This window comes from Phalacrocorax aristotelis, chromosome 2 (assembly GCF_949628215.1).
Source record: "Phalacrocorax aristotelis chromosome 2, bGulAri2.1, whole genome shotgun sequence".
Taxonomy (NCBI): Eukaryota; Metazoa; Chordata; class Aves; order Suliformes; family Phalacrocoracidae; genus Phalacrocorax; species Phalacrocorax aristotelis.
Window position 1 is genome coordinate 49,603,104 of NC_134277.1, and position 16,645 is coordinate 49,619,748.

Below are 16,645 nucleotides of genomic sequence, written 5' to 3' on the forward strand. Positions count from 1 at the left end.
TCCTGGTTTTCACTCATAATGATTTCTTTTTACAGCAAAATAAAGCCTGTAAAAAGGGTTGTTCATGGCGATTCCATTAATAAGTCTGTACAAAGATACTTCCCCCCTCCTCCCCAGTCTGGCCTGTATCTTTATTTCTGTTTAATAAATGAATACAACAAAATTGTATGGCAAAGATCAGTGAAGAAAGTGTTGCAAGGAACTTGTATTGCCCTGCAGTCAATTTGCTTGTCAAAATCAACAATGAAAAATGACTATTAAAAAAAAACAAACCAAAACCAGAACACCCTCAAAACAAGCCTCCAACTTTGACCAAAAAACCCCCCCAACAACCACTGGAGATAAAACTTAATGAATGAATACTATTAAATTAAAACAATACATAGATTTCAGTTTCCATTTCATCAAGGTAAGGTCACCTTGTACGTCAACAAATTCTGTGACATGCTTTAAACTGAAGACTGAAATTGAGACACCTGTTTCCATTGGCTCACTGGAGTCATATGAAACACTTGGACAAAGATTAACTAGGCAAACTGCCATGCCCTTTCCTTATATCCAGAAATGCATGCTATAAAGGCAGCTATAGCATGGACATTTTGAATTCTTTTTGTATATTCCTGTCTTATGTAAGCAATAACTGTGCCTGTAACAAAAAAGTTAATGTGACCACAGATTGGAAAGATGCTCTAAACAAGCACTGATTGGCAAGAATGGAAAATGGTGCACTTAATGATCCCTCTATTAAAACATTGATCAGATATTAAGAACAAAAAAAAAAAGGAAAAACACAGCTCTAGGCTTCAAAATTCATCATGAACAGCTGATGTGGGCTGAATCCTTCTTAAATAGATATGATTATATTTAAACGTCTTTTGTAATTATGACAATTTTGACAAGATAATCATCTCCTCTGAACAGGACTTTTTAAGGTTTAGAGAAATAATGTAAGATTTATTAAAAAATCTGTCAAATTATCTATGAACCCTGCTTTCAAAAGAAATACTATGATCTCATTAAAATAATTACAGAAAATCAATGCCTGACATTATAAATAACAAGTCCCAATATCACTGGTATACAAAGGAGAGATCTAAAAGTACAGGAACTTGCAAGATTCAAAAGGTGATAGCATAGCTTTGTTCTCTTAAGATAATCAACAGAAGTTTCTGTGTTAAATACTCTGCACACTAGCTCAACTTTTGAACCATAGTCTTCAAAATGAAGGGAAAGGAAACAAGACTAGCTATGCTAAAATCAAATAATCTACATAAGTATATTGCAGTCTTATTTATCTTTCCTGTCCTCACACTTTATTGCCTCTTCTCTCATTGCTTTTGGGGAAAGCAAAAAACGGGTCTAAGCAGCACAATTACACAGAAAGAGAAGCCCAGCTACAAGCAAAAATCAATAGGAAGTGTCTTTGAAAAAAAATATTTTCTGGAATTCTCTTTTCAGGAAGAGCATGAGAAAATAAAGGAATGAAAACTGAGATGATGCCAAGAATAAGAGAAATTATGAATTCTAAACATAATTTCAATTTTAATTTTATATATTCATGCTTTTATGAACAGGGAGAGATAGGACTGAGCAAAACTGGGAAGGAGAGTATGGTGTTTACTTTCCTGTGATGTAAATACAGCAGGCAGAAGAAAGAGGACAGGAACAGCTCCAAAAGCTCTACACAAAAAGGGTTGTTTCCTCTCAACTCTCTAAATAGGATGACTCCTGCTGCTGTTGATTATGGCATTACTCTAGTAGCCAGCACTGCACTTGCAAAACTCAACAATCTCCTGCCTCTTACACTGGGAAGTTACCCTCTTTTAATTGAAAATTACTGCTTTTGGAGAGTAATCAACCAATGCAAGGCGACAATGTAGGCAAAGCTTCTTATCAAGACACTTCAAGATAAAACACGCTAATATTATCTGAGAAAATGTTACAGATACAGAACGTTTTCCACCTGAGCTATTTGAAAGGCACAATGCTGCTGTCATGCCACCATGTCACAGCATGACAGAATTGAAACCCCTACCCATCAATAACATCACCAAACTAAGCCCCTGCATGATTACCCAGTGACTGGCATTTTACATTACAACCATTCCGGCAGAAGTGGTCCCTATCACTCAGAAAGAATGAGGAGTCAACAGCCTGCGCACAAACCTATTTCAAGTACAAAATGGTATTTTATTTACCATGAAATCAAGCACTGTGTTTCTGAACAGCTATTTAATGCTACAAGGTTAGTTCTTTCAGAAGTCGTTCAGAAAATTGTTCCAATGCTTCATAAAGCTGAAGTACTAAACAAATATATAAATAACATGAGTTATTTAAATGGCTGAATGGTTAACTGAAATAGGCGAAATCCAACAATCATTTTGTAAGAGGTTTTAAATGTAGAAGGCTATCTTCTCCAGAGACATTAACTGAAATTTAGAGACATGGAATTTAACTTCACATATTTTGTTTTTAAAATTCTTTTATACACTTTTTTACTTCAAGAGGGAAAAAAAACAGCCAAAAAATTATCCAACGTTGTAAAAGAAACACATGGACTTTTAAAATGTTTAGAAGCCAACTTACCAGTCTCTTTATAATTCTTAACAAAAGCTTCAGTTGTCGTGTATCTTTTTTGGACTTCAGTACTTCAGCAAAGCTGTCCATGTTTTCTGGAGACATACTCTCCTGACTGTTCCCTCCATACAGCTGAACCAGCAAGGATAAGCACTGTGAGGCACTCTCAAATATTTCAGTATCTTCACCCGGAAGCTAAAAATGAACCAAAAAAATGAACAAACAAAAATCAAATTCCAATTTCAGAAAAATTGCATATCACTGGGGATTTGCAAGAGTATTAACATTTACATCATGCCAGGAAAGAATAATTTCTAGTTGACTGACTTAAAATTCCATTAAACTTTTCTTAATAAAGTGATGACAATATAAGTAAAATATATCTGTTCTTAAGCAACAGTATAACAATGTCTTCACTATGATTCTATCAAATAGCCTATCCACAGTGACATCATAAAAGCACTGAAAATGTTGCTCCCAACTCTGTTATTTTCAGACAGTATATTTTGCTTTAAATAGAAGTAGCAATAGCAGAAAGTATCATTATAGCCATGACATCGTATCTTCTACATAATTCACACCATAAAACTTCATTTATTTAGTTCTAAACCAAGACTATGTCTTCTGGTTGAGGTAGAGTACAGGATATCTAGCTATATAATGGATTTTAATTAGCCACTTTAGGAGGTATGTTTTCCAGATTTTAAATATTTTCCTGAATTCCAGATTTTCTGCATTCCTTTGAAAAGCAGACACTGGAGCAGGCCCTAGCAACGGGATGGAAAAACTCTTTTCTGGGAAGGAAAATTATGGAAAAGATTTTGGGGCATGGCTAATAATCATCTTTAAATGAGCTTTTGGTAGTACGACACAGATATCAAAATGATTTTTATCTTTCTTGAAAGTACAATCTGGAAAAAATGAATAGAGATATTATATTATGCTTGCATTTGGCACTGTTGTAATGACAACAGGAATGCGATGTCTAGTTTTAGAGCAGACAGTTCACAAAAGCTTGTGAAAAAAAATCATAGAGGTTTCTCAGGAACAGGCAAGAGTATGACGGATTGGAAAACATAACAGCAAAGGACTGAAGAAATTCAATGTCTATAGCTTATCAAAGGGAGGGTTGAAGGGCACTTGATCATATTTTCTCAGTTACATGTGAGCAAAAGCAGGCTGAGGATAGGTTAATTTCTTTACCTGAAAAAGGACTGGTAAGAGACGTTAGCTCAAAACTTTAGATAAAGCAATTCAGATTAGAAAGAAGATAACACTTTGATTTCCTTTTTTTTCTTTCTTCCTTTAATAAGTGTGATTAACTACTGAAACAACTTTCTTAGAACTGAGACAGATTCTCCATCACAGGCAATCTAGATATCACAAATTATTTTTTTTCCTAAAAAATAACAAACCCCTTTAGTATAATGAGGAATTAATTTAGGAAAGTCCTATTTCTTGTGTTATATAAGATCCTAGACTAAGTGATTACAATAGATTTTTCTGGCCTTGCAATCTATGAACTGATCAAAAGTGTTGGTCTTCACTAATAAGGTATGAAGTGAAAATCACCTCATCACTCCTACTCAGATTTTTAATTCCAAAAATACTATTTAAATGCAAAGAAGCTAGTTTAAAGTACAGTTAACAGACTGTCCTTACTGACAATAAAAAGGAAACAATTGATATAATCTGTCCAACCATTTATATAATATGCCAAATCATTTCCATAATGATTACTTATTTAATCTGCAGTATGAACTTCCCAAGTTTTTTTCATTTTAAGGAAAACTCATACAGTTACTTTAAAGCAATCTGGGAACATATCATCAGGCATATAACTCCTTAAATATTCAAGAAGCAGTTCCCCAGGGATCTGCATGCAAATACAATCCTGTTTTCCATTAGCTTCATAGAGCTGGCTGTTTAAACCAGACTGAACTGAGATGTAAGCCCTGAATACACAGCCCCAAGACATATCACATTCTATTTGACCTAATGCTATGCAAGTGACAGGACCACAGCAGCTACTTCTTCCACAGTTTTGCTGTATGGTTTTTCTTCATTCCAATCTAAATGCCACCTATTTGATTGTTTCCTTTCCAACATCCAGAATTATCTAATAACATCATCAACATAAATAGCAAGGCTGAAGAGGAGGAAAAGCTAAAAATAGTAACAAGCTTTATAGCTCCATTTTTATCTTCAATCCTTATCAAGTAAAAAAAAAATCTACCGATCTCACTGGGGTATTTGAGCTGACTTGTATTGCCTTCACTGAAAAAAAATGCTATTAGATGAAGGAAGGTAAAATTAAACTACTTTAACACATCTCTCTTATCCCTTTTAAAGGCAGCACTCTAACTTACAGTTTGTTGCTAGAGTAGTGTAGACAGGTACACCAACTGCTCCCTAAAGAAAATCACAGTACAAGGACTATATTCAATTTTCAAATGTTGTTTGTGTGCTAATCAAACATAAAAAATAAAAAAAAAAATCAATGAACAATTGGACAGATTTGTCCTTGCCCTGGTATTGCAGTGGAGACTAGTTCCCTAGGCTCCGTAAGAACAAAATCCCATGAGTAATCAGTAATCACAACAGCCATACTTGGAAGCGAGAATGTTCCCAAGGTCTTTTTCTGAGATATTCACTAAATATCAGAGGAGTGGAAAGGTGTCAGCCTCTGCAGAGGACTGCCCCTACAACAACCTTGTGTGAAGAATTGCATAAATCACCACGTGCTTTGCAGTTCTTCCTAACAACAGGAGGGTACACAACTTTCAAGGAAGCAAATGAGCTGTCCAGCCAGTTAGCGTTATTCCCAAGGAAGGCTGTCGTCAGCAGGAGTCCCCAGTTAGTGAGACAATGCAACATTTTGCCTTAGGTGAGGAGGAGCTGGACTTGGGCCAATGGCTTTGTTTATCTCCTCCTGGCACGCCCAACATTTTATTACTGTTGCTGCTGTTCTTTGTCCCTCAACAAGAGAAAGGAAGACCCTGAATCTCTCCATCCAGTATGTCTTGGCATCAGATAGGCTTGCTCTTCACAGGATATCAAAGCTGTCAGTGACCATCCTCCAAACCTAGCCACCAGTATGACTCCAGGGTTCACAGTACTTGCCAGCCGTGACAGCATCCTATTTAATCACAAATGCCAATGAGGTTCTTCATCGCCTGTTGTACTTCAGGCTTTTCTGCTCCTCTGCTTCACCAGAGCCTGTTTGAACTTCAGTGCTATCTAGACTTTGGGGAGCAAGCTACTGTCGTCCTGGAAAATTGCAAGGTAAAACAATAACAGCATAGGTCTTGGACAAATAGGAAATATGGGAAGCTGGGAATAGGAAAGACCATATTTAGTCTGGAGGGGATGAGAATCATTGGCCAACAGTCTAACCCATCAATAATTAAGGTGGAAGAGGAACTCTCAGTGCCCCTATTTAAGTATGTCCGCACCAGCATTTTTGTCTATAACCCTCACAATTTTACTGTTTCGCTACTGACAAGTAGTGGTTTAGATGTCAAAAGTCCTAAGTTGATAACCTGGCTGTCAGTCAGTGTTAGTACTTTCATTAACAGTTATAAAGAGTAGAAGATCTGAAGAAAATAATTGGTACAAACAAAAGCAATAACTAAAAATATACTAAATATCTGTAAATATAGAAAAGCAAGGAAAGAAAATTCAGTTTTCAAGTATCTCATGTCTAATAAGAGCAGCAAAGCTAGAATCACGTTGCTAGACAATGAATATAGACGGATGGCCCATCTCTCAATCAGCTGGAACAGTGTTCTGATCACTTTTCTAATCATAACAATTCCATTTCATATGAAGAAGTATATTTCAAGTCTTTGAAATGCATTTATAGCTTTTCATGACAGCAGCTACTTAAGTGTTTGCTCTTTCAGGGGAGGAGAAACCCATGAAAAACTAGAGTTGTAACTCTATAAGAAAATATCTGTCCCTTAATATTTCATAATTACATGAGAAAACTCCTGTGGCCTTTTGTTTCTTTTTGCTTTACCAGTCTTAGAAGGGATTATGGATTCAGCCCTTCAGCAAGGTAGAAACGTTAGTACTCTTTCTCCTTGCAGCTGTTAATATTCTGGGCTAGTGTACAGCTTGAAGAAAATGCAGCATCTTAAAATAAATTACTGAATAGCTACAGTAATAATTTTTTCCATTCTCTCACTCAGAACTGTAGATTTATTTTTCACTTCAAAATTTTAAAATAATGCCCCATGACAAGAATTTGTGCAATGAAGACTGTGTTTACTTTATACTTAATTTTTATAGCCATGTTATAACCTCCTATAAACAGGCTCATAACATAAATTTCTACTTCTCTTCCTTTCTAGATGGAACCTGCTCTGTGTATTTTAAGGTTAATGCAGTGAAGAGTTGTTGTTTCTTGTTTTTACACATTGATATTTCTGCTTTCTGATGTCAAAAATGCCTTCATTTTGAACCGAGTTGCAGAGTGCTCATGAATTGCAAACCATTGCAAGAAACATGTGATCATTTGGGCTGAAGTGGCAGTTTTCACACTGTTGGAGTTGTTACAGCATCTAATTTTAGAGCTACAATGAAACTGTCTGGAATACCCGGAGGGGACACTATTTCAGTGCATTAATGGGGTTATACACAAAGAGAGTTTATTACGATAAGAGATAGATGTTCATTAGATCAGTAATGTGATTACAGAATGTGCTGTAAAGGAAGCACCATTGGGAACCACAGGGAAGATGATTTTGCAAACATTAAACAAAACGTAAAAGCAAAACATCATTATTAAATCTGATAACTTTAGTATGCTATTCTTATTAGTAAATATGCACAGTTTTAAATGAAAAAATGTTATATTTTGGCTTGGGCAAAATTTTCATCCTCCTGTTTAAGGGAAAGTATTTTAAAAGCCAATGTATTTTCAGCTCATTTTAATCTAGCCTAATTGCTGCAAACCCAAATCCCCGTTCTGAAATTCTGTGCTTGTGTCAATATATTCTTATTTCCTCTGGTGTGTTTTTGTTTGGGGTTTTTTTGTTGTTGTTGTTTTGTTTGGTTGGTTGGTTGGTTTTAGGGTAGTTCTGTAGAAGATAATTCTTCAAATGTAATTCGCAGATAACATTTCAAATATAATAACAGCAATACATTATACAACACAGGTAATAAACATATGCCTTTCTACTCTGACCATAGGACTGTCTGTATTCCCAAGAAATGTGAAATAAAATTTTGCAGTCTACACGGTTATCATTCTTCTGCAGTTATTTTCATTATTCATTGGCAAATACCTTCATGTACTTTGAAACCAAAGTCAGCGTACAGCCTTAGAGGCAATGCAATGTAGAGACAGAGAGGACCTAGAGGAGATCATCTCATTCATCCATGCTCACTGAGGCTTCATATTTGCCCTCTTCATGTTTGCACATGATTAACTGGGCTTTCAACAGTAATATACAGAGCACAGTAATCAACTGCAAATTTTACTAGTAATACTATAATGAAGAAGCCTACTACCAGAAGACAAGAAAAGTTCTCTCCCAGCAGTCTGGTAGGCTGCAGAAAAGACTGGAAGATCTACACCTAGGATCTAAATCTAGTATCTACACAGACATGAAACTCCTTTTTATAAGTACTGGCAAGGTTTCAGAAAGTTTCTGAAAATCCACACTGAAATTATTTCAAAAGTGAGCAAATAATTTTTTTTTTTCTGTGTAACGGTACACCAAAAAGCAGAAGGTATTTTCTATATCTATATTTGCTGCAAGTTTCAGTATAATAATCAAATTTCATGTTCAAGCAGAGAAACTTTACAGAAAAAAGCTAAGTGTAATTAACTTTTAAACAGAAAGCTGCCACGCAGAAGACTAAATGCTCAATTAATTTTCCTTTTATTGACCGATTAAGGGCAGGCTGATCATGGGATTAAATACTGAATTCTCCATATTTGCAGTGTTTTCTGCATTACAGAATTTCTAATTATTTCTTCTTTCGTGTTCTTAAAAAATCTGAAGTTTGATTTACATGCAATCTAGGTTTCCTACACTTTCTTTGCTATGCCCTAAGTGATAGGCTAAATCACAATTACAGAAGGGAAAAATTGACTCTAAGTTTTTGACATTTCGAAGTTTACCTCACATTGATTTTTGAGGGATTATTAAGAGAGATAAATCTGTAGAACTTGAGGAAAAGAAATAAGCAGACAAGTCAATGGGGCATGGAACAATCACCTACTTGAGGGATATACACATCAATGAGGGAAAGCAATTATTCAAAGTGACATTAGAAACTATAAATATGGTAAAATAGGTAGAAATATCAAACCAGAGAAAATAATTTTAACTCAATATTTAAAGCGATGGTTAGTTCAGAATTTAAGACCTCCATTATCTCCAGAAAATAAACTTCACAAAGAACTGAATGCCTCAAACAGTAACAAAGGGTTATGTAGCCACACAGCTCAATGAATACAGAGAACTACAGTTGGCAACTCCACAAAACTTAGTCTTAGGTAGGCCTGAGTCTTTTTGAGGGACGGGGAGCAAATATGTCTTGAGAGACCTGCTAGACTTCACAGAGAATCTAGTACTACTTGAAAAGATTAGAATATAAAACATTTTAAACTAGTGGATCCTAAATGCTAAAATTTTAATTCTGTTGTTCAAACTCTTCCAACCTTAACAGGAAATGTTTAATACAGTAGTGGATAAAGGATATAAAAATCTATCAAACCTAGCTGAAATAACTTCCATATATCCAATCAAGCACGTGTATGTAAAGATCAACACATTCACATTACAAGAAAAAATCCCCCACCTTAAAAAAATCTTTAACAAAATTCAAAACCAAAAGCAAACAAAAATAGAAGCAGCACCAATGGTCTTTACTCTTCAGCAGTATGTTAAAATCAGCAGATTTGAAATAAGCATTTTAAACATACCAGAATCTGTAGAAATACAGAACAAATCAAAACCTAGTGGTAATTTGCAGCCCTGCTTCTGAAATACAAGGGCAAGTCAGAATCTAATCAGTACACGCTAACTATACAATTATCCTATCCTTTAATTAAAACTTATAAAAGACTTCCAGGTGGTATAGGCTGAGTACAGCTTGGCCTTTAATTTTCTGTTCTTTACAGAGTTAATGGAATTTAAATGTATGACTAGTTTCACTTTAAAGGAACATTTGCATCTCTCATGTCTTACTATTTATCATATATAGTGATTTAAAAAAATTAATAGAAAATAAATTAAAAGAATTGATAAAGATGAACTATTATATGGTTGAAATTCGGTCACTTTGTTTTAGGTCATTCAGTAAGAATTTCCAAAAAGATTTAAATGGTTAAAATAAATCCATCAAAGGAGGACTTAGGAACAAGTATAATGCCAAAAATTAATAAAAAAGGAATCACACTCTTCCCCAAAATAGAATATGACAGACAGTGCTAAAGATAGTAGAAGAGTCACAGGTATTCATATCATAATATATTTGAAAACCTACATTTAAATTAAAAAAAAAACCAAACACACAACAAACAAGCAAACAAACAAAAAACCAAACTAAAAACCCCCCACAACAAACCACACAAAAAAACCCAAAGCTGGAAGAAAACTGAATCTGAAATTACTCTAACTGAAATAACCTGGAAAGGATAGTGTGATATGCCACAGGTAAATTCTCAGATACTATTTTGGTGGCTTTATGTTGAATAAAAGGCTGAGGCAGCCTCTAAAAACCCTGTCTGGCTCAAGAAGCATCCCTCTACTACAAGCCATTACATGCAGAGCCAAGACAAATCTCTGGCACAGTATGATGGAGGTTGAGCTGATGGGATGCGTCAGGGCCACAATATAGCACTCTGTGAAGATTTCAATGCAGCACTGTGACATCTAGTAAACCTTGAAAAGACTGACTTTAAACAGACAGACTTCAAAGATATTTACAGGTCACCAGGGACCATTCCCACTTGTAAATCCCTCAGGATCATGTTAAAACAAAACTAAGCCCTTGAGAAAAACTCAGAAGACTCAAAAGAAAATAATATTGTCATCCCTCACTGCAAACTAATTTTAAGTTTATTGACTTCTCTAACAGTAGCAGTACTTGTGGTTTCAAATTTTGAATACCATCCGTTCCCTATGCAGTGATCACTAGTCCCTTCCCAAGGGCAAAAATTTGGCTATACATATGTATCCCAGCTGAGAATCTGCGCCCTGTTCCTTGCCCCACTTCTATGCTTCAGACAGACAATCTGATTTCACTTGTGACCTGCAAGTCATTATGAGCTATAATTTCTTAGAAATTGTTAGCCCTTCCTTCTTACTAGGTGGGAGCTTATAAACAATGAAAAACTAAGTTCTAAGACATTGAATTCAGTTGAATAATTCCAACTTCAGCAACATTCCAAAAGGCTTACAAACAAGCAAATTCTCACCAGCTGAATAAGCAGGCTAATTAGGTCCGTCAGAGGTTTATTGATAAGCAGAAGGTCTTCAGCAGCCTGCGTGTCCCCTCCTGTGCCAGATTTCTGTGCCTTAATAAGATGAGAAAAAATAAAAGCAGCCTTGGTGACTGTTCCGTTACAAGAAACAAATTAGGCCCATTAGGTGGTCAAAGTTTGAACGGAAGTTTGAAGGAGACTCGTACACTCTTTTCTAGTTAAGTATTCCTGGGCTCCCAATGAGCAGTTACGCTCCCTGTGTCTGTAACAATAAGCACAAAGCAAAAGGGACTCATGCTGTCATGCCCATTCTGCACAGGCTGAATATGCTGACCTACACGACGTTTCTTCAGCAAAATGCTATAAACTGTATAAGCAAAAGATATCTCTAAAGCCATAAATGTTTTATGTATTTGTATTCTCTTTCAACATGACATGCTTATTTTAAGTACAACTCTAAACAAGAAAATCAAGGTAACTGAAAAGTTAGTATTCTCAGCAATAATGTCCATTTTTGCCCTTCTGACTCACTTTATATCCTGAAATGTTCACAATAATTTATTTTTTAGATAGGAATAATAAAATCCTTAAGTGACCAAAGTCTCTGATATGATCTGTTACTACTAGTTCTGACCATTGTCATCCCCCCTCATCGAAACACACTGCCATCCTTGACAGTGTTATTTGTGACCCATCCCTGCCCCAGGACACCAGAAAGATCTGCTTGCAATATTTTTTATTTAACTTCATTACCTTGCAGCAGCTTTGGGCCGTGATCCTGTACAGTCTAGTTGCTAGAGGAAAATGTTAAAATTTTCTCTAAAAAATGCATTTTAAAATAATTTTGTATTGTGTTTCATTTAAAGCTCAATCCTAAAACCATCATCCAAATGTAATACTTGAGGATTTTAATTTGGTTAAGTGAGCACAGGAGCAAGTCCCCTGAGACAAGAGACACTGCTACTGAAGCTCTGCTGTCGAGACTGATGAGTGGGAAGAATAATGCCTTTCTTCTGGAAAGAATTTCGAAATAAAAGAAATCTGAAGAGCTGTTTCTCCAGGTAATAAGACACATTGATATGTCCCTTACTGAAATTCACCACAATGACCTGAAATGCTGAAGTCCAAGAAGGGCAAAAAGACATAGTGCAGAGAAGAAAAAAAAAAATTAATGTTTATATTAATCAAGAAAGGGAAGTAAGCCACCTTCACTCCAGCAAAATGTACACCTTTTTCTGGTTAGTGCTTGGATGAGAAGAAAGACATACTCCATCAGGGATGTTTGACTACCTTTTTAAACTTTTCTATATTTAGTGTCTTTGGAAGGAAAATTAACAATGTCACTAAAGGAATTATACTTTGTATATATATGTATAAAGGATATGAACTACACCATGCTTAAACCTACATTAAGTCACTAAATACAGTCCACTTCTCAAACTGAGATTGCAAATTACTTTCAGTTACTGTGGATCACCTGTGGAACATGATATGATGAAACTGCTCCAAAACAGATATGCAAATTAATTTGAATTTTTGTACCATTTCCATTAAAACACAAGTACTTGGACCAGAGAGAGCAAACTCTTGAATGAAGCTGGATACAGTTATCAGCACCATTCAGCATAGAGTACTGAAATGCAAAGGAAAAGTGGTGTAATGTTTTGCCTATGTAGCTAGACAGGGTTATCACTTTCCATATAAAAAGCTTAAGTAAAAAGGATTCAAGTGGAGGCAGTACCATCTGTAATAGTCAACTTAAGCCTCAAATACGGTATTTCAAGTTCTGTTTTAGAAGGTATCTTATTCAGAAGATCCATTTAAAAACAGTCCAAGAATATTTATTATCACTACAGTGATGCATTTAGTGCCACATGGATAGTGGAATATTATGTAGATGCACAGTAAATAGCAGTCCTCAACTAATGATCATCATCCAATAGGGCATGTGTACTGAGGCAGCTGTAGAACCCACAGGAGCCCTGTGACAAGTATTTTCAAGACAAGTATGCCAAGGCAAGTAACACCCCATAAAATTAGTTTTATAGGTGTAGAGGGCAGAACTACGCTTCAAAACTCAGTTCTCCGGCTGCCTCTTCTTACTCATTAGCCTTCCAGAGGAAAGCAGATTACTATGACTAGAGATGGACGAACTGGAGCTGGAGTTTTAGTGCATCAATCAACTGATGTAAAGCCAGAATAGAATTTGGCTTTGAATGTATAGATTTAATTTTGTAGCTAAATAAAAATAATCAGTTTCACTAATATTATCAATCCATGTGCAAGATCCTCTCTCCTCATGTGTTCTCCAGTATAATTGGCCTCACCACTGTTTCATGGAGCATAAGTACAGAATTTAGCTCTCCGTGATTACATGGAGTGCTGCTAACAATATGACAATCAGCAATTAGCCTACAAAATTTGAAATGCATTACAGAACCTGCTATAAGAGGACTCAAAGAAGACAAGGTATTGTACCATCAGTTCAAAATTAAGTTTCTTCCAAAGATTAAAAAAAAACAAACAAAAAAAGCAAACCACCAAACCAACACTTCTCAGTGAGATATCTGGTTGGCAACGCAACTGATTACATAAATCTGTGTAGGAAGGAAAAAAAAACCTCAGTTTTCAACACCCACTTCATACATTAAACCATCTTAAAAAAACCCAAACCAAACAAACCCCAAAACCAAAAAAGCAACAACAACAGCAACAAAAAAAAAACCCGCAGAGGAGGACCTTTTCAGAATAAAGGAGCCAAGTCCTGAAATTCAATACAATCTAGCTACAATCTTTTGAATCTCTGTCCTCCAGATATATCGGACCTAACAGGCTTCTCTGTTTATCAGCAGATAATCCCAAGAACATTAAAAACCTAACACAAAGAGTAAGTGTTGCTGTTTGCAGCCTAAATACAGAAGTTACTTCCAGTTGACTAACCTAGAAATTTGGCAGATCACTTAAAAACAAAGCAAACATTGCTAGCTTAATGTTACATCTAAAAAAACATTAACGTTTTTTCTTGTCTTCTTCTTAAAGTGTTATGTGCAATTTCTTTGCATAGTATCTTTTTGTGGCCCATTTTTAAGGATGAGGAACTCTTCGCTGGAGGAGAAAGTCCTACCAATGCCATGATTTGCAGTGGTTCAAATAGAAACTTGGAAGACAGGTTGATCAGCATAAGAGAAGAAATACTTTTGTCAGTGCACATGCACAGGCTACATATGTTTTTCAAGCACAGTAATCCCATGTGATTTATAATAAAAAAGATACTGTTTTTTACAAAGTAATCTTTTGCTTTTAAAATGAATGGAAGAAAAATGCTTTGAACTATCATTAAGCAACTATTGAATTAAGCTGTTTATGGGATACAGAAACAAGAGAGTCAGCTAGGATCTGTGTTTTCAGCATATAGTGAGACTAGTATGGATAGTGAAGCCAAATGGTCTGCAGCTGAAAATACATGCTCTTCTCTTTCCACCAAACTAAAAATTCAATAAGATCAGAATAGCAGGAATTTCATTATTAGGATAATAGGAAGTTATCTAAAAATGTTTTTTAAGCTGGTGATGACCCCAGGAAATAAAATCCATACCTGTAAAGCCTGGCGCACAATGTTTGCTGTATACATCAGCATGCAGTGCAAAATGTCAAGCAAGGACAAAAGCAGTGCATTTGCTGTCTTGGTGCTGCTTTTATCATCTGCCTCCAAGTACAGAGCCACAGTTTCTATTAGGAGATTACAGATGTGATGAGCCAGTCCTACAGAGAAAGTGAGACAAAAAACCCCAAATAGACTATCAGGAAAAGAACAATGTAGAAGGTAGCCAGTTAAAAATAATAGATTAGTGTAAAAACAAATCTCACATACACTATGAATATTTATTGAATGTCTTCTTTTTTCCATTATTATAATTACCACCATTTCTATTTGGAGCAGCTCATAAGGAGAACTAAACTGATACAATCAAATTTGATAACTGCATGGAAAACTATGTAACATTCATTAAACAACGACATACTTTGAATCGTAAACTTTTCTGTAGCATGCTGATACACAAGCCTCCTTCACAACACTCCTGTCACAAGCATTAATTTCTCCAGGCTGTTACAAAATGACACATCAAGGTCAGAGCCTAAAGTTTTCTTTCTTACCTGGTCTGCCAATTACAACCTTCCCCATATGCTTTAATTGTAGAATTGAACAGTGTTATGCTTAACATAAAACATATTCAGAAGAGCACTATAAATGAAATACTGAATACTATACCAGAAATGCTATTAAGATTTGTCTGACTTGTGGTAGTAAAAAGTTTCCTGAAAATATCTTCTTGTCTTGAAGCTTTGTTTTCCAGCTTCTTCGGAATTTAATAACATCAGCTCCTGTAGCTTGCTTTACCCACAAATCAATTCACATATCAGAAAAAATATAATCCATTTCAAGGCAACACCAATTCAGTTCAGAATCTTTCTTATTTTCAAATACAAAGTGACCAAGTTAATGATATTTGGTATTAATCCTTTTCTTTCAAACATTTGCAAGGAATGAAAGATACTTTGCTCTGCACCAACATAATTATGTTTGTAAACTATCTTCTTTTAACCTGGCAATTAAGCATTCTGTGACTTGGGTGTACTTACACAGTAACATTGCAGTTTATTAGTATATTCGCTTCTAGTCCACATGACTGTCAAAAATAACTGAAGTCATTCACTGATTTTACTGAAGTATAAAGACTCCTTTTATAAGTTCTCCTTTAAAAAGTAATTGTATATACCTTTACAAACATCAATACAAGATTAAAGTGAGACATCGTATAATACAATATGTAATAACACCATTCAGCCTTTGAGAGTAGTAAAATCTGGGGTGTTTTGCCTTGAAAGCTGACCCACCAATTAACTCAACTTCCATGAAATATTCTCCTCCACTATTCATCATCCTCAATATTTTCCACAGGAAATTAAATACAAAAACATTCACTTAGAATACAGTTATGGGTCAGGATTATTAAGACTTGCACTTTTCTTCTATCTCAGATCTTTTTGTGTTTTCTATGACTCCTAGCATTATTTTTCCCCAACAGTTTGATTGATGGACTACAGCTCAGTCTAAGCTTTGAATTTCCTGGGTTTTTGTCTGCATAAACCAAACTCTCAAAATTATATCAGTCTAATCTCACACATTTAATTTCCTCCTCCTTTTTTAAAGTACAGTTTCTGCTGCAGTTGTGAACATTTCATACAAAAAGCAGATCACATGCAGAGACATATTTAAGCCATATCACCAATACCCACCAAGAAAAAACCCCAGACATAGTTTTATGTCTACCCGATACAAAACCTGTGGTTATTCTATGCCTTTTTTTAATGAGGCTAAATTAGAATAAACCTAAGAAAACAGTTCAGTAAGAGTTGGTCCCTATCAAAGCAAGGTCTGCAAAATTGCCTGCATGGATATGTCCAAGTACACACTGTTTTTCCCTGTATATGACCACAAAACCCACAGCCACATCAAAATGAATGAGTCACCCCTATTATTTCTAGATGGTTTACATATAACCCTTAAGACAGTGACTTGGAGATTAACACTGAGAAGGCCACTTTCAGATGAAGGCATTGTAT

The 16,645-nt window shown here is 35.4% G+C and overlaps 1 protein-coding gene across 7 annotated transcripts in view; it reads right to left on the reverse strand.

Moving 5' to 3' along the window:
* The window catches only part of ULK4 (unc-51 like kinase 4), a 248,917-nt gene that overhangs the window by 53,135 nt on the left and 179,137 nt on the right, over nt 1–16,645 (reverse strand). For all 7 annotated transcript variants that reach the window (XR_012659008.1, XM_075083469.1, XM_075083468.1 and 4 more), the window contains 3 exons: nt 14,616–14,782; nt 11,015–11,113; nt 2,587–2,772 (listed from right to left, as the gene is read on the reverse strand). Coding sequence is in view for 6 of the 7 variants with exons in the window: in XM_075083469.1 (XP_074939570.1) it covers nt 2,587–2,772; nt 11,015–11,113; nt 14,616–14,782 (452 nt within the window). In the remaining variant the exon portion in view is untranslated. The remainder of the gene's footprint in view (nt 1–2,586; nt 2,773–11,014; nt 11,114–14,615; nt 14,783–16,645) is intronic.